This window comes from Callorhinus ursinus, unplaced genomic scaffold (assembly GCF_003265705.2).
Source record: "Callorhinus ursinus isolate GAN/ISIS: 27379988/994484 unplaced genomic scaffold, GSC_fseal_2.0 scaffold104, whole genome shotgun sequence".
Lineage (NCBI taxonomy): Eukaryota > Metazoa > Chordata > Mammalia > Carnivora > Otariidae > Callorhinus > Callorhinus ursinus.
In genome coordinates this window covers 158,966-183,915 of record NW_027397166.1, presented here as the reverse complement: position 1 = coordinate 183,915, position 24,950 = coordinate 158,966, and the positions used below count along the sequence as shown (strand labels likewise).

Sequence of the window (24,950 nt, the reverse complement as noted above, 5' to 3'; positions counted from 1 at the left end):
AGCCTGGCCAGCAGAAGGAGAGAAGGGTGGAGCTGAGCCATGAGGGAAGGGATAAATGCCAGGCCCTGACCCACAGCACCCACCCGTCGTTCGTTCGTCCTCAGTGCAGGGCAACAGGTAAGAGTTGCTTTCAGTGTGGGTGTGCCTTTCTGGTCTGAGGCCCACCTCAAGGCTGCACATTCTGACTCTCTGGCCTGACTAGATCTGACTTTGTTCCTTAGAATCTGTCTCTGTCATTTTCTCTTTCCCCCCCTTATATCTTTTCTGGCTTTTCCTGTTTTTGACTTTCCTTTGTCTTGCCCCCCCCTTGTTTCCTCTCCCTTATTAGTTTTTAGGATCTTTCACTTCACTTCATCTCTGACCTCTAGCTTTCTCCTATTTTTCCTTTGCCTGAGTTCTGTCTGCATATTCTTCTCTCAATCTTTTTTTTTTCTCTTTCTTCTACACTGCATCTCTCAGTCTGTCTTTCTGTCTCTCTATTCCTTTCCTTCTCTGTCTCCCAGAAAGCTGTCTTGGTATTTCTTCCAGTAATTCTCCATTCCTCCCTCACTTTGACTCTTTCTCTGCTCAGCTGATGGCAGAGCTCAGTAGGTCAGTGCCTAAGGGGCCAGAGGTAGGCAGAGAAAATTGAGGGAATGTGGGGATGATGGGAATGACGAATTAAGTAGAGAGATCTGAAGGACTTGAGAGTTGTTTAGTATAAATAAGGAGAGAAGGTGGAAGAGGAATTATGCATCATTAAAAGGGCCCTATGCTGAAAGTCAATAAGTTTATATTCTCACCCTAATTCACTGTAAGACCCCAGGCAAGTCATTCACTCTCTGAAAAAGAAAAGGGTAGGGTGCTTGTCCTATAATCTCTACAATCTCTTCTAATTTTGATTTTGTGGTCTTCTAAAATATTGTTTCTAAAAATTTCTGGTTCTATGATTCCAAGTATATAAAATTCTCTGAGTCTTTCATGATGGTGAGAGCATGCTAGGAGGGGAAGTAAGGCTTGATACATCCAATTCCTGAAGAAAAGTGATCACATCCCCTCCAGACCTAACTGATTCTTGCAAAGCAGGCCACAAAGGGGAGAGAGGGAACAAGGAACATGGCAATGAGTGGTTTCTAGCTCTCTGCTGGGGTAGTGTTGTGGTTGACCCTTCTGATCTCTGGGACTACAGATTGGCTGGTGACATGAAAGAGGATTTTAAGGTGCAGGGAACACCTTTGAGTAATGATCTGTCACTTGGCCTGAAATTTCACCATTATATCTTTCACCATTATATCACCATTATAACCAAAAGCATTGTTTTATGAAGATCCCTGGCAAAGATTACCACACAATGGGTGCATAAGTTGTTAAATGGAATGAATGAATGAATGAATGAATGAATGTTCACCAGTGCCTGAAATCCCATTTCAGTTAGAAATCTGTTTCTTTGGTAAAGGCATTTGTCACAGTCCAAAATCAAATGTTCCAGAAAGGGGACTGTTAGTGCAGCAGAAAGGATTAATGTCTGGAGTCAGGCTCTCAGTCAAGAAAATATGTAGTAATATTTGAATCATTGATCCATAGTGGTTAAGTTAGCAGGCTCTGAAGCCAGATTGCCTAGGTTTGAATCCTGCTTCTCTTACTTACTAGCTCTGTGGCCTGGATAGGTTACTTAATCTTGCGGGGGTGGGGGGGGAGCTCAGTTTCTTCAGGTTTGAAATAAAGTTGATAGTAATGTCTACCTCACAGGGTTGTTGAGAGAATCAAATAAGTCAATGCATGTGAAGCATTTACAAGTGTTTGACACAGTGAGTTCTCTGTGAGTGTTTAACTATTAGAACCAAATGAAATCTATTAAGTTATCTAGTCCAATGCCTGTGGAGAAACTGAGGCCCAGAGAAGGAAAGTACAGAGCCCAAGTTCACATAGTAAGTTGTAATAGGATAAGGACAAAAATCAGGATTGAGACAAGAATCAATTTTTAAGAACTAGTCTGGTGTACAGACAAGTGAAGGTACATTCCTTGTATGCACCTTCACTTTCTCTACATAGAAAATGTAGAAAATAGGGCGCCTGGGTGGCTCAGTTGGTTAAGCGACTGCCTTCGGCTCAGGTCATGATCCTGGAGTCCCCGGATCGAGTCCCACATCGGGCTCCCTGCTCAGCAGGGAGTCTGCTTCTCCCTCTGACCCTCTTCCCTCTCGTGCTCTCTATCTCTCATTCTCTCTCTCTCAAATAAATAAATAAAATCTTTAAAAAAAAAAGAAAATGTAGAAAATAAAAATAATAGCTAACATTGTTTTCAGTATTTACTCTAAGATAGGCACTCTTTTATATACTTGTATAGATTATTTTATTGAATCTTCACAACATGAAGTAGCTTGTCTTTACTATTATCTACATTTTACAGATCCAAGATATAGAGAAGAGATACGACTTTTCTAAGGTCCCAGAGAGGTGGAGTCAGGATGCAAAAAGTCTGGCTCCAGAGACTGTGCTCTTAATACCCTAAATTGCTTAAAATACTTTCTTGATTCAATTTTACTCACTCCAATCCCACTACTATGGGTAGCGAGATGGAACGGAAACACTTGAAGGTAACTGGACTGCAAAATTATGGATCATAAAGGTGGGCAGGCAGAGTGGGGCTGGGAAAATTCAAGGAAAGGAGTATCAGAACAGAGAAATTGGAACTGAAGTTTGAAAGAACTTGATAATTTAACAAATTCCAAGAAATAGTCTATATTTTTCCAGGTCCCTGGGAATATCATGGCCAAAAATCCCTTAGAGATGAGGAGTATATTGAACTATACATGGGGTGGGAATAGGCCTTAATCTACCACGATCCCAAGGCAGGACTGGACTCTGCTTCCATTCTTGGGGGCTTTCCTTCCCATTACATATCCCAATGTTGTTGTCATTATTGTTGTCAGTGTTGATGTTGGGGAAGGGAGTTTGCAGGAGCCTGGAACCTGGCCATCTTCTTTGCCTGCCTTTCCCTGGATCATCCACCCATCCTTACCACATATTGCCAGAGTCAGCCCCGGCCAGATGCTCAGACATGATTCTAAGAAAGGAGCTCTCCTTCTCTCCCACACCCTGGTCTCAGCTTAGGGAGTGGTCAGACCCCAATGGTGATAAATACTGGGAGCTTTATCTGTGGTCTGCAGACTCAGCCCTAAGTGCTTTGGCCTTTGCAGGCAGTCAGGGGAAGGGAAACTGATATCTCCACATATGATGTAGGCATTGGATCCAATTCATTACTTACCATATGAAGTAGGCATAAATACCTTACATCTGACAGCTGATGAAAGCTAAGACCCAGAGGGGGAAGTGGCTTTCCAAGAATATCCAACAGGTAGTTGGGAAGCCAAAATTGAAGTAAGGAAAGATAACATTTATTGAAAACTTACTATGTGCCAGGCATTGTCCTAAAGGCTTAACATGAGTTTCATTTAGTTTTTTAATACCCCTTGGCCTTTCCCAATTTCAGGGACCACACACCCTGCCCCACATACTGACCTATGCTCCTATGACAGCCTGTGAATGTTGGAGGGAGAATGCTCTTGGATGAACAAGGGGAAGAGATTGCTTTGTGAATTAGGGGGAGAGGTGTTGCTCTGTAAGAAATGAAGGAGATTGCCATATGAGGACAGTGCCATGAGCTCCTCCTGTTTACTTTTCCCTTAGAATATAAAGTCCTGTATACTAGAGGTGCTGCTAGATTCTACTCAGTAGCTCTCCTGGTGGTGCCAGGACCTTAGTCTTCCCACATTCCCCCATATCTCTTCTGTTGTCCTGTCCCATATTTTGTCTCACCCTCTGATGTTGGATCTCCAGTTTGCCCTTTTCCTTTTAATCTATTTCTCCTTCTTGTTCTTTGTCTTTCTCTTTGTATCTCTTAGCCCTCCCTCATCTCAACCCTCAACACACCTTAACCACCTCTCCATCTTAATCCTTTGATCCTGTCTCTATTCCCTTCTCTCTGTTGCTCAGTCTCTCTCTCAGCTCCCTCAGTAGGGTCGATCTCCTCCTACCCTAACTCTTCTGTATTGCTCTCCTCCACCCCCACTCTCTCTGGCAGCATTTATTCTTTATCTTTGTGCCTGACTGACTCTCTGCTCCTGCTGGATTCCCTTCTCTCCTGTGCTCAGTTTTCTGAGTCTTTGTATATTCCCGTATGCTCCTTGATCTCTCCTCATGTCCATTTTGTGTCCCTCTGTATGTCTCTGCCTCTACCTCTGCTCTGTCACTCAATCTCTCTCTCTCATCTAAGTCTCTTTCCTTGTCCTTTTGTATTCCCCATCATCCTTTTTTCCTGTTTTTCTGGATCAGTCTTCCTCTCCCTATTCATATCATGAACCTATCCCCTTTCCCTATGTTATTGATCTCTTTTTCTTCCACAATTTCTGTTCTTCTAACTTCACCACTACCACTGTACCTTTGTTCTCTCTCTTTCCTCCTTTTATTTTTCCCAGTTTCTCTTTTTTTCTGACTCTTTCCCTACCCTTCCTTTCTTTACTTTACTACAGTCCCTATTCATTCATTAATTTACTCCCAAATTCAACACATATTTATTGAATGCCTACTATGGATATCTGTTATCTCTTTTCTGATCTTCACTCTGTCCCTTCTCTGTCTTATCCTCTGCCTCTTTCATTAGTACATAGACTTGTTTCCCAGAGCCCTTTGGTCTTGTTTTCATCCCCTCTAACTGTCTTTTTAAAAAATCCAGGAACAAGTTCAAAGGCAGCAAAATACCAGTCTGGTGGCACATAGCCGATATGACCTAGGGCCTGCCCTTTTGTCCTATTCCCTGAATCTACTTAAGCTGGATACCTGTGGCCTCAAGCTCCTTTTCCCTCTCTGGTTGGGCCTGCTCAGTAAACACTCTAAGCCAAGCCTCAGGAGCCCTGGCCAATGGCATCTGTCTGCATTAGCAGGCTGAATATTAACTTGACTGAGGTTGATATTCTTAGAAAGACTTTTTAGCCTTATCAAAGAGTTAGTGGGTTATCAGCTCTCATCCTGCCACATACAATCACACTTCAGTAATCCTCACCATCACAGAAGGGATCAGTGGCAGAGTCTGAATCAGAATTTAGGCTTTCTGACCTTCAGTTAGAACTCTTTCCTTTACCCCATTGTCTAATGGTCATGGTCTCATTTCTTCCTCCCTGATGTGCTATTGGTACATTTTGACATTGGGAAAATTTCATACCATGGAAGGACAATAAGGGCATCTCTGGAGAGGGCAGTGTGCATTGGGTGGGAAGCTAAAGCCAAAGGTTCAAACACAGGAATGACCCTTCGCTTTTGGCCAGGCCTTCATGATGGACTCTTATCTCTTCCACATCTTGTTCAGGACTTCGGGCTCAAGATGGTAGCAGCAGCCATGTTGCTACAGTGCTGTCCAGTGCTTGCCCGGGGCCACATAGGCCTCCTGGGAAAGATGATTAAAACTCACCAGTTCCTGTTTGGTCCTGGACGCTGTCCTATACTGGCCACCTATGGACCAACCTGTTCTCAAATCCACCTTAAGGCAACCAAGGCTGGAGGAGGTAAGAAGTTTCTGGCAAATGGGGGAGAATGTCTGGGTCCTGGAGACAAAGTTTCAAGTCATACTGGCCATCATTGCCTAATAAATGAGAAGGTTCATGTGAAAGTGTCAAGGCTAAATGAGCTGGCCCCAAAACACACCTGGGTTCTGACTTCTGCCAATATCTCTCAAGAGTCTCACTCTCATGCCCCTCACACTCTATATACTCCAGTCATGCTGATACTACTTAAAATTGCCTGGATCAACTCTATTGTCTCAAGCTTCTGTGTCTTCACTCCTGTCAAATGATCCTCACCCATACCCTTTACCAGAGTATCTCATACTTCTCATGTGACACTTAACTTGGGCATCATATCCTCTGTGAAGCTTGTCTAAACCTCCAGCCTGTCCAATTCCAATTCTGGGTCATGTCCCCTCCCTCTTTTAGACTTCTATAGCCCATGTCCTCCCTCTCATCTCAGCACTGTTCATAATGTGTCTTCAGTGTATGCCATTTCTGCCAGCCTAGAAGCTCCCCTAGCACAGGGACCAGACTCATCCATTTCTGTATCTCTATCATAGCCTGAGATAGAGCTTTGGGATACAGTAGGTCTTAGTAATCATTGTTAAACTAAATTTATGGCTAAAAATGCACTGCCACTTATTCTCTTACTTTTGCATAGACTCTCCATCTTGGGCCAAGAGCCACTGTCCCTTTATGCTGTCAGAACTCCAGGATGGGAAGAGCAAGATTGTGCAGAAGGCAGCTCCAGAAGTCCAGGAGGATGTGAAGACTTTCAAGACAGGTTGGAGTCAAGTGCCACCTCATCCAGGCTCTACTCCTAATACTTGAATTCACTTCATTACAGTCCTGAGCTAGGCTAATTCTAGGTCAGCTAGTATACATCCCATAATGGGAAGTCCAGTCTTTCCCAAGGGGACCATGGTAGGCCAATAGCTTAGACAGTGCACTGAAATGTACCCTCCCCAACACACATACATGTATAGGCTCTTGAAACTTTAAGCCATTAGTCTAAGATGAGCCCTCTAGAGTTCTGCCTCCTCTCTCCCAAGTGGCTAAATGGATCCCAACAGTCTGGGCTCCCACATTTAAGCAATACCACATTAAAACAATCTGGATTTGCATGAAAAAGTAAGTGTTGAAAGCAAGTACATCTTTTAGAAGGGTATGAGCCCAAGGTCAACTCAACTGGTGCAAACTATTCAAGATAATCACACTTGAAATATGGCCACACTGTTGACATTTTTGATAAGCCTTTTAGGATATCATTAAAGGTAAAAATTTCAAAATTGAATTTTAATGATATTCGGAAAAGAAGAATAAAGTACACTGCCCTGCATATACCTCCCAAGTACAAGATTCAGGGTGGCTGCCCCAGTTACTTTACCCAAGGGAAAATCCTAATGGGAAAATGTAACATCTTATGGAAGGTGTCCTAACACATTAGTTTCCACTTGGGGAGAGGAGTAGGGGCTCACTTTGCAGAATACCTCTTCTCTCTTCAGGCTTCTCTACTTCATAAACTTCAGTTTTCATGTTGTACTGAGTTTAAAGAAGACAGAACATGCTTTCTTTTTTTCTCCCCTCTCTTCATGGCCGATGAATCTCACGCTCTCTGTCAGACCTGCCCAGATCCCTGGCCTCAACCAGCCTGAGAAAGCCATTCTCCAATTCCCAGGAGCCAGAGCTAATTTCAGAGAAGGTCACACACCTGGTTCAGAACAACATGATTGGTGAGTTTGTTGAAGTGGAAATAAAGGGGGGTTAGAATGTGGAAAGAGTGCCGAAGGGGCTTCTGAAACAGTAAAGGAAATGGCAAAGAAGTACTTTGGAACCAAAGGGAGTCTAGGTTTAAATTTTATTGCTGGCACTTGCTGGATCAATGTGCTTTGGCAAGTATGTCACTTCCCTTTAATGAGATTTTAATTCTTGCCTCAACAGGTTATCATGAGTAAGAAATAAAATTAGATTTATGGAAGTGTTTCTAGCTGTTTTGAGGCCTCATTAAATACCAGGTTTATTCCTATTATTTCTTCTCCATGCTTCCCTCAAAAACTCACCCTTTACAGACAGCCTTTTCCCCTTTCTTTTATATGTTTATGTTCATTTTTCATAATGGAATTTGGCTTTTTCCTAATATAAAAGAAAGATGATTCATTGCAAAGTATTTTTCAACAGATATAGGAAAATATAAAGAAGGAAATTTAAATCACTCAGAGTTCCACCATTAGCTTTTTATATTTTTTCCAGATATTTTTCTGTAACTAACCACACACACACACACACACACACACCCTATGCTTCCCTCCACACACATGTTTTTATTAGAAATGTGATTTTATTCTACTGGTTTTGTTATCTTGCTTTATTTACCTAACAATATATCATGGGCATCATTTCATGTCCCTAAACCTAGAGATGCATAATAATTATTAATGGCTGAAGTTTGTTCTGTAGCATGGATGCAACATCATTCAGTTAATCAAGCATCTATAATTCAGGTTATTATTTTTCTTGCACTTTATTCTGGTTTATAGTGTATGTTGGCTTTATGTACAAATAAATGTACTCAAAGATAACATATAGTATTATCTTAGACCCAGTATGGATATACTAGAGATTATTTAGCTATCCCCCTATTGAGTTGCTTCCAACTTTTCCTATTACAAACAGTGGTGTAACAACTTTGAATGTACCTCTTCATGCACATAGGTCAGGTTTTTTTTTTTTTTTCTCTAGGATAGCATTAACAGGTGAAAATTCTTAGGGTGTAAGGTTGTGTACATTTTCAATATTAATAAATATTGTCAATTAGCATTCCAAAGTGGTGTACCAATTATCCAAGAGAGTATCCATATTCTCACACCCTCTCTAGCACTTGGTATTAGCAAACTTTTAAATCTTTATCAATTATCGGTGAAAACTTCATTTTGCAGTTTGGTTTTTCCTTGATTAAGCATCTTCTTCTACATTTATTTTATGCTTACATTCTTTGCCCATTTTTCTACTGGGTTGAAAAGTTTTCATAGTAAGTTTTCAGAGGTGTTTTTGTTGTTCTTTTTTTTTTTTTGAGAGGGAGAACTGGGGGGCAGAAGGAGAGGGAGAATCTTAAGCAGGAGCCTGATTTGGTGCTCAATCTCACAACCCTGAGATCATGACCTGAGCCAAAATCAAGAGTCAGACACTTAACCGACTGAGCCACCCAGGCACCCCAATTCTTCAGAGTTTTTTTTTTTTTTAAATAAGTTCTGGATATCAATCATTTTTTCTGTTAAACAATGCTGTAAATATTTCTCTAGGTATGCCAGTATTTGCATTTAAAAACTCTTGAAACATAATTCCAAACATCCCTGCAGCAAAGATGTTACCAGCTTACATCCCTACCACATAAGTTGTCATCTGCAACAATCATGATTTCCATCTCTTGTAAAGAGTTCTAGAGTTTAACAAGTCCTTTGGCATACATTATTTCAATTTATCCTGAAAACAGTATTGCTCCATTTTGCAGTAAATAGCAGTTTTAAAAGTAAACTCTAGGTCACTTACTTGTAGGTCACTTACTTGCTGCATAACCTTGGTCAAGTTACCTAACCTGTCTATGCCTCCATTTCCTCATCTGTAAAATGGAGATACTAATAATACTTTCCATAGGGCTATTGTGAGGAATACAAGAAATAACATTTATAAAGTTCCTAAGAGAAGGCATTACATGTAATAGGCACTTATTAAATATTGATTATAGTAATATAATTAAATATTAGCTGCTACTACTACTATAATTATAATACTATGTATCAAACATTAGTTAGGCTGTACAACATTCTGTTTGTCATCAAATGGTCACAAGTCTCCAAGAAGGTATTATTAGCCCCATTCTACAGATGAGGAAATTAAAACTAAGAGAATGGATTCATGACTTGCTCAATGTCACATAACTAAGAAGTGGCAGAGCAATAACTAGGAACCAAATGTGTTGATACTCTTTCCACTGAAACTACAAGTATTGATTTCAACAAGAAGGCTACCACAATAACCTTAGAAAAAGAGAGGAGGCCTTGCCAGGGGTAGGAAGCCCGAGTGAATGTATGAATAATTTGCTGAGTGAATGAGCAAGTGAGAAAGCAAGGGGATGATTGAAAGAAATAGTGGAGAGTTATTGTGGCTCAGTAAGTTAATAACCGATCAAATAAATGAATAAATGGAAAGAGAACTGGAGAACTCAAAATCAACAGCACGGATAAAATATGGACTACTCAGGAAGTGATTTAAAAATGAATTCTTTTCATCTCCATCTCTACTTCTGCAGGAAACCATGTTTTTGGTTATGACCAGTTTTTCAGGCATAAGATCATGGAGAAGAAACAGGACCACACCTACCGTGTGTTCAAGACCGTAAACCGCTGGGCTGATGCATACCCCTTTGCCCAACACTTCTCTGAGGCATCTATGGCCTCAAAGGATGTGTCTGTCTGGTGCAGTAATGACTACCTAGGCATGAGCCGGCACCCTCGGGTTTTGCAAGCTACACAGTGAGTAGTAAGATCTGGGGCATGAGCTGTGGGGACACATACAGAGAAGAATCAAAGCCACACATGGAAGGGAAAGGCAGAGCTGGGAGTGGAAACCTGAGTTCCACCTACCACAACTTTTGTCCATGGTCTTCCAGCATACCTAATCCTCAGATATGAACCATGTCAGTCAACAAACCATGATTTCCAAACTCTTGATTGTCCAGTTCTATGGAAAAGAGAGAAGACCAAGCAAGGTCCACTTTCCATGAGCTCTTACTCTGGTTACAGAATGAGTATTGCCAGAGATACTGTGTGACTTCCTCTAGAAGGTCTTCCAAGCTATTCAAATTCAACCTAGCTTCTCCCTCTATCCCTGAGTGCCATCAGCCTGAGGAGGACCCATGTATCCTCATTGTGTCCATCCTGCCCTCTGCTTGATTATATAGGACACAGCTCATATAGGATCACTAAGTCAACACTGATCTCCATCAGTGAAGAGAAACCTGTGTAGTTCCTCAGTGCCTGACAAGGGTTTTTCCCTCTCTGTGTTTTCCCTGTTTTCTCCTGGCCAGGGAGACCCTGCAGCGTCATGGAGCTGGAGCTGGTGGTACCCGCAACATTTCAGGTACCAGTAAGTTTCATGTGGAGCTGGAGCAGGAGCTGGCTGAACTGCACCAAAAAGATGCAGCCCTGCTCTTCTCTTCCTGTTTTGTGGCCAATGACTCTACTCTCTTCACCCTGGCAAAGATCCTGCCAGGTAAGCCTGGGGAGGAGTTCTGCTCAGGTTTGGTATCTTGAACTACAGAATGCAGTCTCACTGCCTTCATCACCTTTTCCCTCTATTCTGAGTTCACTTGCTCCCAACTGCCCTTCCTTCTTACCCACTTTATGTATCCTCAACACTGGATGACTATATCCCTCTCATTTATCCCCTTCTTCAGTTAGTCTGAAGAATACTAATGAGGAACATTGCCCAACCTCACAGAAGGGTAACACCATAAATTTATCATCCCCTCCCCCCAATTCACCTGGGCTCCTAACACCCATAAATAGTTCTTTTATGTCCCTATACTAGCTTTTTTCAAATATTCTTCTTTTAAAACCTGTGACTGCCTCCTCTTTCACTCTTAGCAAATAACCTCACATCTCATATCACAAAGAAAACAGAAGCCACCAGACAGAAACTCTTTTAACTTAAAGCCATCAAACCTACAAACTTATCTGACTTTTCATCTAGGCTTCTTTCATTCTTTCCTTTTACAATTTGAAGACACAACTCTTCTGCCTAAAGCCAATCCCTTTATTGTATCCCATCTGGACCTGATCTTCCCAATCTCCCACTCTCTAGCTAATAATATCCTCAATTCATATGCCTGTTGTCATTCCATCACATCCCCAACCACAGATGACTATAACTCTCCACCTTCTTCATGTCAATCCTAGGTGCATATAATTATTCAGGTGGGAGCCATTAAAAATTCATGGTCCCCAAACTTTACCAGGTCCTCTATGCTGTCTAGCAATCCTGTTGCCAAGGTCAGCCTTCCAAATCTCCAGAGCAGTTTTGCAAACCTCCCAGTCTTCTCAGCCTTCCCACACTTCCACCTTACCCTCAACCACAGCAGATAATTTCACATCCTTCCTCACTGAAAACAGAAATCCTCAAGTAGCAATGTCCTCAACTCCTTGATACGAACTACCTACAAACTCACAAACATCCCCACATGTCCTCTCCTCACTTTTTCTCTCCTGTCACAATGAAAGAGGTGCCCTTTTTCTTGTTGACTAATCCTTTTGCTGGTGCTCTGTGTCTCATTCCCCTCTGCCTCCAAAGGAACCTTGATCTATCACTTCCTTCTCTCCTTCTTAGATCTTTAGCCTCTCCTCTTTAGACATGCTAAAGTCTCTTTCATGTAAAAAAAAAAATGTCCTCTCATCACTCTCTAGCTACTGCCCTATCTCTCTCCTTCCTATAACAGACAAATTGAGAGAAGTCTCCACACTTGCTATCTACTTCCTTACTTCCTGTTGATTCTTCAGCACACTGTAAACATCCCCAGTTTCTTGGAAACTTTTTCTGAGAGCACACATAACCCCAACTAAATCCAACCTCTTCAGGATTTTTTTCAGTGAACATCCTCCTCAACCATTAGAATTAAACTTCTTTCCATTTCTACTGCCATCATCCTAGCCTAGACCAACATCATTTTTTAAGATTTTATTTATTTATTTGAGAGAGAGAGTGAGCAAGAGAGAGAACACAAGTGGGGAGGGGCAGAGGGAGAGGGAGAAGCAGACTCCCCAATGAGCAGGCAGCCTGATATGGGGCTCAATCCTGGGACTCCAGGATCATGACCTGCGCCGAAGGCAGACACTTAACCAACTGAGCCACAGAGGCACCTCCAACATCATTTTCTTGATTTCACTTTTGCCCTCCTATATTCTATTCTTCACAGCAGGGAGAATAATATTTTTTTAAATGCAAACCTATCTTTGTTACCCCCTGCCCAAAACCCTTTAATATATCCCCATTGCCCTTAGGGCCAAACCCAAACTTTTTATCATGGCTTCTAAAGCCCTCACTAATCTAGCTTCTATCTACTTCTTCAGCCTCATCTTTGATACCCCTCCTCTCACTCTTTCATTCAGTAATATATTCATTTGCTCACTTATAAATCAGTAATTTATCCATCCATTCATTCAGTAAATGTTTACTTAGCATCTACTATGTACTTAGACCTATACTGGGTACCAGAGACAGAAAGATAAAATATGTGATTCCTTTCAATTTTGTTGATTATTCCCTTCACGGTGCAAAAGATTTTATTTTGATGAAGTCCTCATAGTTTATTTTTGCTTTTGTTTCCCTTGCCTCAGGAGACATATCTAGTAAGAAGTTGCTATACCCAATGTCAAAGAGGTTACTATGTTCTCCTCTAGGATTTTTATGGCTTCAGGTCTCACATTTAGGTCTTTAATCCGTTTTGAATTTATTTTTGTGTATGGTGTAAGAAAATGTTTCAGTTCATTCTTTTGCATGTTGCTGTCCAGTTTTCCTAACACCATTTGTTGAAGAGTCTGTTTTTCACCCCCACTGGATATTATTTCCTGCTTTCTTAAAGATTAATTGACCATACAGTTGTGGGATCATTTCTGGGTGATTTCTGTTTTTCATCCCCATTGGATATTATTTCCTGCTTTCTTGAAGATTAATTGACCATACAGTTGTGGGATCTATTCTGTTCTATTGATCTATGTGTCTATTTTTGTGCCTGTACCATACTGTTTTGATCACTACAGCTTTGTAATCTAACTTGAGATCCAGAATTGTGATGCTTCCAGCTTTGCTTTTCTTTTTTCAAGGTTGCTTTGGCTATTCAAGGTCTTTTGTCGTTCCATACACATTTGAGGATTGCTTGTTCTAGCTGTGAAAAATGCTGTTTATATTTTGATAGGGATTGCATTGAATGTGTAGGTTGCTTTGGGTAGTATAAACATCTTAACAATATTTGTTCTTCCAGTGCTTGGGCATAGAATGTCTTTCCATTTCTTTGTGTCATCTTCAATTTCTTTCATCAGTGTTTTATGGTTTTCAGAGTACAGGTCTTTCACCTTTTTGGTTAGGTTTATTCCTGGGTATCTTATTGTTTCTGGAACAATTATAAAATAGATTGATTCCTTAATTTCTCTTTCTGCTGCTTCTTATTAGTGTATAGAAATGCAACAGATTTCTGTACATTTATTTGTGTCCTGAGATTTTACTGAATTCATTTATCAGTTCTAGCAATCTTTGAGTGGAGTTTTTGGGTTTTCTGTATAGAACATCATGTCATGGGCAAGTCATGGAAATTTCATTTCTTCCTTACTGATTTGGATTCCTTTTATTTCTTCTTCTTGTTTAGTTCCTGTGGCTAGGACTTCCAGTACTATGTTATTAACAGTGGTGAGAGTGGACATCCTTGTCTTGTTCCTGACCATACAGGAAAAGCTCTCAGTTTTTCCCCATTGAGGATGATATTGCCTGTGGGTTATTCATATATGGCCTTTATTACATTGAGATAGGTTCCCTCTAAACCTACTTTGTTGGTGGTTTTTATCATGAATGGATGTTGTACTTTCCCAAATGCTTTTTCTGCATCTATTGAAATGATCACTTGGTTCTTATCCTTTCTTTTATTAATGTGGTGTATCACATTGATTGATTTGCGAATACTGAACCACCCTTCCAAACCAGGAATAAATTCGACTTGATCATGGTGAATTATTTTTTTAAAATATATTGTCGGATTTGGTTTGCTGATATTTTATTGAGAATTTCCCCATCTATGTTCATCAGGGATATTGGCCTATAGTTCTCTTTTTTAGTGGAGTCTTTATCTGGTTTTGGTATCAGGGTAATGCTGCTCTCATAGAATGAATTTGAAAGTTTTCCTTCCTTTTCAATTTTTTGGAATAATTTGAGAAGAGTAAGTATTAACTCGTCTTTAAATGTTTGGTAGAATTTGCCTATAAAGCCATCTGGCACTGGGCTTTTGTTTGTTGGGAGTTCTTTTATTACTGATTCAATTTCTTTGCTGGTTATTGGTCTGTTCAAGTTTTCTATTTCTTCCTGTTTCAGTGTTGGTAGTTTATAGTCAACAAAAGTAAAAGGCAATCTATGAAATGGAGAAGATATTTGCAAATGACATATCTGATAAAGGGTTAGTATCCAAAATATATAAAGAACTTATAAAACTCAACACCCAAAAACCTAATAATCCAATTTAAAAATGGGCAGAATACATAGACATTTTTCCAAAGAAGACATACAGATGGCCAACAGACACATAAAAAAGGTGCTCAACATCACTGATCATCAAGGAAATACAAATCAAAGCTACAAATAACATCTTTCATTAACATGTGTTTATAAACTTATGTGTAGAAGCAGATGGGACTAGCCATGTGTTTAACCCATTGAAACTACACTGTGTATAATACATCTTTCAAGGAACATCTTTCACTAAGATATAAGTGTTTGTAAAGGTATTTGTAGAAGCATATGGAAATAGCCATGTGTTTAACTCATTGGAACTACACTGTGTATAATGCATCCTTCAAAATAACATCTTGCATTAACAACAACAAAAATGTGTAATTCCTGTTCTCAAGAAACTCCCAGTCTACTTTCGTTCATGACAGGTCCTCTAGGAAGTCATGCCTGGTTTCCTCAGTTAGAAGTGATAAGTGATAACTTACTCTAATGAAAGTCCACAATTCTTTGATGTCAGTGCAATTTTGGGGGAGCCAAGAATCGATTTCCTCCACCAACTTCCCACCTCCACCTGCTCTCTCATATTTGTTCAGTGAAAAGCCCTGCATTCCTCAGGCCCTAGAGAAAGGTCTTCCCCTCTGTAGATCTTAGCTTCCTCACTTATAATAGTTAAGGAGCTGGACTCCATGTTCACTAATGTTCTGTTCTGCTCTGACATGCCATGAGCATATGATTCAAATGGAAAATCTGTTAAGTATCCATCCTATAACTATAAGCAGAGGGATGCTACCTGGAAGAGGTGGGATTTCATCCAGACCAGGAAGAATCTATTATCAGGAACATTCCCTGGGATAAATTCCTTTCCAAGGCTTGATCTTATGTATTTTGGAGTAGGAACCTAGACCCTGTCCTCAAGAAACTCTAGAGCTTCTTGGGAATTTAAATTCCCTCCACCCCAAGATGGTGCCAGATCAGGCTTAGAAATGACTGAAGGGAAGGGTGTAGGGGTCAGAATTTCAGGGCAGGCGAGTTCTTTCAAGGGAGGAAGAGGTGTCACAAAGGCTTCCAGAGGAGAGGGAAGCAGACAGGGTCTTCAAAGGGAGGGACAGCTGGCTCTCTGCCCCTGTCAGTTCAGCCCTGAGGTTGAAGTGGAAATACTGGAACAGAAGCTTAAAGAATATGCATCTGGTTCTTCAGGGTGTGAGATTTACTCAGATGCAGGCAATCATGCTTCAATGATCCAAGGTATTCGCAACAGTGGAGCAGCCAAGTTTGTCTTCAGGCACAATGACCCTGACCACCTGAAGAAACTTCTAAAGGAGTCCAACCCTAGGACACCCAAAATTGTGGCCTTTGAGACTGTTCACTCCATGGATGGTATGTATATCATAAAAACCATGATAACAATGATAATAGCTGACATGTATAAAATTTGTTTATATGCCAAGCAAAATTATTAGTATATTACACATATTAATTCACTTAAACTTCACAATAATTCTATGAGGTCTTTGCTATTATTATTTATATACTATTATATATATATATACTATATATATATACTATATATATATACTATATATACTTTATATACTATATACTATATACTATATACTATATTATTATATAATATACTATTTCTATTTATTTTCATGAAGAAACTGAAACACAAACAAGTAACTTGCCCAAGGTCATACAGCCAGTAAATGCCAAAGGCAGCTATTATACTGATCTTACAGGTTAAGAAACTGAAGTTCAGAGGCAGCACCCAACTTGTTTTGGTTGGCTCAGTAAATTGGTGCCAAAGTATTTGTACCCTAGAACATATGATTCCAATTCCTTCACACAACACTCCCTCCATTACAAATGATGTGCAAATCATTCATTCTAGTGTCTGGTTTCTGCCATGAAAAATTTTACAAACCATTGCCTGGGAGATTCTTCCAGTATGAAGCATTGGAATCAAAACATGTTTTCAAATGAGAGAGACCTGGGTTTGAATCCTACCTCTGGCACTTACTTGCTCCTCTGATCTTGGGTAACTCTTTAACTCCCTGAGCTTCAATTTTCCCCAACATAAAGTAACTGGTTGTAAGAATTAGAGCCAATGGAAGACATTCCATTTATTATGATCTAAGTAAATATCATAATAGTGGAAACCATGTTGTGATTATTTTACTTCCTTACATTTACAAATGAATGTCTCCTTATTTTGTTGGTAGACACTACTTAAACTATCAATTCTAGGGCTAAATTTCTTCCATTGAAATGATGCTTGAGCCATCTCTCTCTTTGTCTTGAGCTCCACCTCCAGTGATTTTCTCCCCTCATGTTGTCCTGAGTTGCTCACATTCTTTAATCCTGGTTTGGAGCCCCTGTTTCACCTGAAGAACTTTATTCTGTATTCCAACTCTCTGCACCTCAGCATTTTTCAGATGGGGAATGACAGAAGGCATGAGTTCTTATATATGCAAAGTGGCTACAAAGTCTATATATGAGATTCACAGCCATTTGAAGACCTTATAAACAATTATCAGCATAGAAGACATCTAGAATAACATAGGAGAATGGTAAATCTGTATGAAAAATGGTGAGGAGAAAACAGATTACTTCTAATTCTCTTTCATTTAATAGATTGAGACAGCCTGTGGGAGGCTTCCCCAGGTAACAATATTGACAGAGATGAGAAAGAAATGCACTCCCAAAGAGACACAGAAAAGACAAAAAGAGGAATAAAGAAACTCAGAAAGAGAAACAAAGGTACAGGGAAAGAAAGTCCGAAGCAGAGAGTCACAGAGGTAGACAGAAAGGGACACAAACAGCGAGAAAGAGAAGTAATGGAGGGAGGGGAGGAAGGGAGGGAAGGGAAGAGAGAAAAAAGAGAGAGGGGAAGGAAAGAGGAGAGAGGAAAACAAAAGCAGAGACAGAAAAATGGAGACAGAAATAACAATGGAAATGGCTATTAAAAAAAAAAAGAGATAGTGACAGAAATCCAGAAAGAAACAGGGAGGACCAGTGCAGTATAAAGATACTGACAAGGCTTCCAAACCTGCCTGAAGGGATGTTGGATCTGAAATCAGGACTGCATTAACCTGGAGCAAAAAGTTGCTCTTTTGAATTTATTAAAACAAAAGCATCATATGGGCTAGTGCCAACCCTAAGTGGAAATACACAAACTTGGGGTGGGGGAGCAAAGAGAGGCTGGAAAATGGCTTGAACAAGAAGACAGATATTGTCAGAAGTAAAAATAGGAAAACAGAGAGGCAAGCCTTGATTATAAACTAGGGAAAACACACACACACACACACACACACACACACACCTTTAGTGGGCACAAGGTGGAAGCAGTCAACACATTTAAGGTTTGAAATAGTCCCGAGTGTGCACACCCTCACCCTTTTCCAACTCTAAGTAGTTATGGGTCACAAATTCCACACTGGAGATGGGGCTAGGGAGGGGTTGTGATCTCCTACCTCTATTTCTTGGCTTTTCTCAGGTGCCATCTGTCCTCTTGAGGAGTTGTGTGATGTGGCCCACCAGTATGGGGCTCTGACCTTCGTGGATGAGGTTCATGCTGTAGGACTATATGGGTCCCGGGGTGCTGGAATTGGGGAGCGTGATGGAATTATGTACAAGATTGACATTGTCTCTGGAACTCTTGGTGAGTGAGTGCCTTATATATAATCCAGAAAGGAGGCCCCTGCAAGACCCTTTCCTTCCCCCTCTCCAAAGCTGTAGAAGTTATTTGGGTAAAATTCATAGCCTCAGGCTATGGAACTCCTGGAGTCCCTCCTTCCACCTTTACCCCACTGCAGAGTTGCTGAGAAAGTCTGGGAGGGTTTTTTGAGAAGAACCCTAAAGCAGAGCCAAATAACCAGGTTCAAGTCAGTACATGGAGAGTTGTGGTTTTAAATTCCTCCCCCACTCCATCCCCAAGCTTCATCTTAGTTCAACTTTTGGGCCTAACCAGCTAAAGGTCCCCACCCAGCTACTGCCTATCTAGTCACTGCATGTGGCAGGCCTTGAAAGTCCTATCTCAAAGCAGCAGAATTATCAGCTGTCTGTCTTGTCATGGACAAGAGAGATAAGCAGAGGCCTGGAAAAAGGAGTCTGGAGCTCCAGCTTCTGGTGCACATCCTTGTGTTATCTGGACATGATCTGGTTCCTCTAAAGACTAATTATGGGCTCTGTGCATATCCTCCTCTTCCTCCTTGTTTCTAGGCAAGGCCTTTGGCTGTGTGGGTGGCTACATCGCCAGCACCCGTGACTTGGTGGACATGGTGCGCTCCTATGCTGCCGGCTTCATCTTTACCACTTCACTGCCTCCCATGGTGCTCTCTGGGGCTTTGGAATCTGTGCGGCTGCTCAAGGGAGAGGAGGGCCAAGCCCTGAGGCGAGCCCACCAGCGCAATGTCAAGCACATGCGCCAGCTACTAATGGACAGGAGCCTTCCTGTCATCCCCTGCCCCAGCCACATCATCCCCATCCGGGTGAGAGCCCCACCCTGACCAGTGCCCTACCCACTTATCTCTTCTGGGAGCCTTCCCACACCCAGCAAACCAACACGTGCTCCTCTTATCAATCCTTTACTATCCTGTTAACTACCCTCATTTCAAGCTATGTTACCCTTTTTGAAAAATTATCAGTCATTCTGGATTAGTCACCTCTTTTTGCATTAGCTATTATCTCATGATTATTAGACTGTCCTGACCCTTACAATATTGGGTACCCATGACCTATAATTTAGTATTTTTGTGAACTGTGGTTCACAAAATCAGTTTAGTATGTTATGACTAGTATTAAAAATTCTTAAAAAATGTTGGAGTACATCACACATGGAGAAGGTATCATTTTGTGAGAAATGTTTCAGTTCTATATATGTGTATATGCACACATATGTGTATGTAAAATATGATCATGATGTGAAACATATTTCTTAGTAAGAACTGAAGTTAAAAAAAAGTAAAGTCATAAAATAGAAAGTCAAAAACCATGGGAAAAAAGTGCTATTTTGGATTTCCAACCATGTTTGTTTACTGCCTTTAAAAATGAACTGCTACTTATTTTTTAAATAACATCTATTTGTGTGTGTCAGTATGTCATGGTGTTGTAAGGACATTTTTTTTGTGACTGTTTTATGGATGAGAAAGAAATAGTCACTGCTTGGGCTAAGCCAATATTCCTTTTTGGGGATAAGTGGGAAATATTGGGGAAATTGGGAAAGACTATTTTTGAAATATACTTTTTAAAAAAAATTAAGCCAATTACAGCACCCCAAAGGTAGCTTAGGGGGTTCATCTTCTTACCCAAAACCACCCCAAATTAACATACTATCTAGGTAAAACCAGTGTGCTTGCTCTGCAAACAGCTTCAAGACAAGGTACCTAGTACCACCTCAATCCCAATCCCTTCAAATTTAATTGCTGCCTCTGAGCAACTCCTTGATAGAAATTCTGGAGCTGCCACAAAGCCCCTTATGAAAAAAAATCTGTCCCAAAATTCAATGATGTTCATTTGTCTGGTTCCCTCCACCTGCTTAATGGAACTAGTGATAGTGGGGCCAGGGTAGCAGATAATAACAGGCTTTTCTCCTGCGCCCAGGTGGGTGATGCAGCACTGAACAGCAAGATCTGTGATCTCCTGCTCTCCAAGCATGGTATCTATGTGCAGGCCATCAACTACCCAACTGTCCCCCGGGGTGAAGAGCTACTGCGCCTGGCACCCTCTCCCCACCACAGCCCTCAGATGATGGAAGACTTTGTGCGTAAGTCCTCAATACGGGTGTCTATATACTCTCTTTCCCTTCAGCCCCAGGACCTGAAGAAGTTGAGGGAATGAATGCCATTCAGTTTAAAAGTGTATCTCTAGAACATCTATTGTGTGCTAGACCCTATACTAGGGTAATAAATGGATGAGACACAGTCCCTAGACTCATAGAGCTCCAGTTCAGGTGAGCCATAGAATGACTTTAAGAGGTGATCAAATTTCAACGAAGACAGTGCATCAGAGTTGTGGGAGCAGAGAGGAGAGGCCTGACCCAACATGCAGGATTCAAGACAAGCTTCCTAGTGGAGGTGACACCTGAGTTTTATAAGGTGAGTGGTATTGGACCAAGATAAGAAACAGAGTGTGGAAGTGGTATTCCTTGCAGAAGGAAGAGCATAAAGAAAGGCAAAGAGAATGGTGCAAAGCTGCTTGAGATACATCAAGAACAATAAGCAGGTGTTACTAAAATGTAGGGTAGTAGGAATGGAGTAGAAGAAGGGAGTGCCAATCTATGAGTCTACAAAGACAACATAAGACAGGGACTGGATTGAGAGGTTTATAGAGCTACTGAATAGCCTGAGTTTTATCCTGAATGATGCCAGTTCAGTCAATTCACCTAAAGTTTACTGGATTCCAATTGAATGCAGTTTTTAGCACAGGGCCTAGGATAGAGCAGATGTTCCTTCCAAGTCTGTTAGACAAAAGACATATAGGCAATTGACAGTCTGAAAAAGGAGACACACATAGACATAAACAGTTCTGGTCCAGTATGATGAGCTCCAGTGCTCTGGGAGCTGGAGGAAGAGTGATCACTTATGGCTAGAGAAAGTAGGAAGTGTGAAGTTAGGAAAGCTTTGTGGGTGAGGAAGTCCTTGTGCTGCACCTTCAAGTACATGTGGTATGGTACAAAGACATTCCAAAATAAGGAAATTCCATGAGCAAGGACCCAGAAATAGGAAAACAGAAGACATGCATTGGCAACAGTCATTCTGTTTGTCTGGAGCATAGGTAGTATGAGAGTTCAAGGAAGACAAGATAGGTAGGTGCCACTCATTCAAAAACATCAAATAATGCTAGCCAACATCTCTTAAGTACTTAACATGCACCAAGCACTGTTCTAAACTCTTTGCATGTATTAACTCATCTAATACTCATGAGGCTGAGATGCTATTAGCATTTCCCTTTTATATATGTGGAAATTGAGGCACAAAAATATATAGTAACTGGTCCAAGGTCACACAGCTACTGGATTTGAACTGGGGAGTCTGTCTCTACCTCCACAGTCATAACCACAACTGCCTGAGCTGATGATCCACTCCTGAGCCCTTTGCTCAGTCCTCTAAGTTGCTCTGGGCTTTAATTATAGAGCCCTCAGTATTCTTGGTTCTTTGAGTGTCCATTTATGCTGAGCTTTTGCAGGAAAGAGATATGAGAGGCATTTACCATGACTCCACCAGTCCTTTAACCCAAGTCAGCCCAATCCTGCAGATGGTTTCCACTGTCTCTCAAATCTGTACTTTTTTCTATTGACAGTTTTTTGAATACATGTCAAAGTAATTTCTTCCTAATTTTCCTGCTTCTCTCTTGATCCCTTCTAATCTCTTGTCCAAACATCTGACAATATACTTCCCTTGCTTAAACATCTTCATGTTTCCTATTTGTCTGGACTAGAGCAGTGGCCTCCAATGTGAGGTATGCGAATGACCCATAGGGTGAGGGGAGTTATTAGAATTTTGTTTCCTTTTTTTATCTTAAAAATAGGAAATTAGGCATTACTGATATTGATCTTTAACATTTAGACTAACGATGATACATGTATCTGTATATAAAAAACATACATAGATTGGAGGCATGTGCTAAAATGTTTATACCGATAGAATGTACATTTGGAGATCACTGGCCTGTAGAACAGTTGAAGCTCCCTGGCATGGCATTCAATGCCTTAAACATGGTGATCTCTATGCCCTCACCTCTTTTCCACATTCATTTTATTTTTCCAGCTACACTGAGTAACTTGTAATTCCCTCTTTTGCTCTACTTTCTTACCTTTGGTACTTTGCTAAAAATGCTCCCTTTTTATTGGAATGCCCTCCCTCACTCCTTCCACTGGCTTAGTTCCTTTATCTTCTAGACTTAGTCATCCTTTCATTCATTCTTTCAACAAATATTTATTGAGTATCTACTGTTTGCTAGACACTGTTCTAGGTGCTGGGGATCCAGTAGTAAACAAAACAGACACAAAATCACTATCCTTCTGGAGCTTACATTCTAGTGGAAGGAGATAGTAAAAAAAATTTATAAAATAAGCAATGAATATAGCATGGTAGTTTTAAGTGTTATGGAAAAAATAGAGCAGGATAAAGGAATAGGAAGTGCTGGGATGGAGGGGCTGGTTTGGAGGAGGGTTGTAGCATTAAGTAGAGTAAGGGTAGAGATCATTGCAGTGACACTTGAGCAAAGCTATGAAGGAGGTGAAGGAGTTAGCTGGGCATATATCAAAGGGAAGGTCATCCTAGACAGAAGGAATAGACTAAGGCAGGTAAGTACCTATTACAGGAGTATTCTATATTTGAGGAACAATAAGGAGATGAATGTGGATGGAGTGGTGTAAGCAAGAGGCAAAGAGAAAACTGAATAGTGAGGGGAAATGTGAGGTCAGACTGAAGGATTTTGGCTTTAACTCTGAAATAGACAGTCTTTTGAGGGTTTTGAGCAGAGGAGTGACATAGTTGACTCAGGTTTTAACAGAATTGGCCCAACTTCTATGTTGAGTATAGACTGAAGGGAGAATGAGTGGAAGTAGAGATCCATTTGGGGGCTACTATAATAATCCAAGTAAGAGGACAGTGACTCTGACCTGATGATGGCATTCGAGGTGATGAGAAGTGGTCTAAATTTTGAAGGTAAAGTCAATGATTACTTGCTGATAGATGGGATGTGTGGTAAGAGAGAAAGAGAAAAATAAAGGATGGCTCTAAAATTCTTGGACTGAACAACTAGAATTGCCATCAACTGAGAGATGGGTTAAGGCTGAAAGTAGAGTAGACTTGGTGGAAGGTAAGGAGATCAGTAGCTCAGCTGTGCTCATGTGAAATTAGAGATGCTGATTAGACATCCAGGTGGAGATACAGAAAGGCAGTTGGATATACAAGTCTAGAATTCAGAAGAGGGGTCTGGGCTGAGATGAAAAGCTCAGAATCAGCATATAAATGGTGTTTAAAGCCATGAGACTAAACAAGATCTCCCAGGGAGTAAGCATAAAAACAAAGTCAAGAACAGAGCCCGGGCACACAGTTGAGGCATTTCCAACAATGGGGTCAGGTTCTCTCCTCTGGGTTCCCACCCACTCCAGGAACACCTCCCGCTCCAGACTCCCAGGTCACAAATGACACTGTATGGTTGCTGTCACTGTTATCTTCATTAGGCTCTTGATGATAGATTCACTTCTTGGGTCACAGCATGTCCTGTACTTAGGGAGTGGTCCAGGCCAGGCTAGTACCACTTTAAATTATGTTAAATGAGTGCTTCCCAATCATTTATACATTACAGCACCCATACACAAATGGTAATATTCATAGCACACAATGGAGCAAACAGGATTTACTTCTGGTTCCAAGATATCCTAGAGGTTTGAGGGGATCATTATCTTGGCACATCTGTATTGTGACACAGGGATTAAGAAGACCTAGTCTAACCAATTCTTTCCTTCCCCACCCCCTACCACCTTTTAGAGAAGCTGTTGGTAGCCTGGACTGAGGTGGAGCTGCCCCTCCAGGATGTGTCTATGGCTGCCTGCAATTTCTGTCATCGGCCTGTGCACTTTGAGCTCATGAGTGAGTGGGAACGTTCCTACTTTGGGAACATGGGGCCCCAGTATGTCACCACCTATGCCTGAGAAGCCAGCTGCCTCAAAGCCCCACCCCATCTGCACTTCACATGGGACTTAGCCTCTTCCTGACCTCTGCTTTGCTGTGTGCCTCTCATTGACTTCAGTCTGAAAATAAAGAACAAACTGCAGCATTTGTAGCCCTTCATTAGACAGGAAACTGCATTATATCTGACTCCTTCAGACAAGTGGCAGAGCCATGAGGAAACCATAGATCACTTGTTGGTCTGACCAACCCATTTTACTGATAGGGACACTGATCCAGAAAGAGGAAGATGGCAGCCAAAAACTACACAGTGAGTTGCATACAAAGAGCTGAGACACTTGGCAGGTTTATATGAAAATGGCTCCTTCCCAATGGTTTCAACAAAAATCCAGGGATTGACTCTTCACTGGTAGACCTGGAAACCCTATGCTCATGTAGCCCCTGAAGCCAGGAGATGGAATCAACCCTAACTGAACTGCCTGGAAGAGAAATAGTTCCCCACAACTCT

General features: G+C 41.1%; 1 protein-coding gene across 1 annotated transcript; it reads left to right on the top strand.

The window, feature by feature from the left end:
* ALAS2 (5'-aminolevulinate synthase 2) lies at nt 1-24,587 on the top strand. The gene is made up of 11 exons (XM_025852023.2): nt 1-117; nt 5,345-5,540; nt 6,202-6,324; nt 7,163-7,273; nt 9,847-10,069; nt 10,624-10,808; nt 16,002-16,181; nt 18,301-18,465; nt 19,026-19,294; nt 20,406-20,568; nt 24,302-24,587. Exons 2-11 carry the CDS (start codon nt 5,360-5,362, stop codon nt 24,463-24,465), a joined length of 1,764 nt encoding a protein of 587 aa, XP_025707808.1. The 5' UTR covers nt 1-117; nt 5,345-5,359; the 3' UTR covers nt 24,466-24,587.
* Nucleotides 24,588-24,950: the final 363 nt, after the last annotated feature.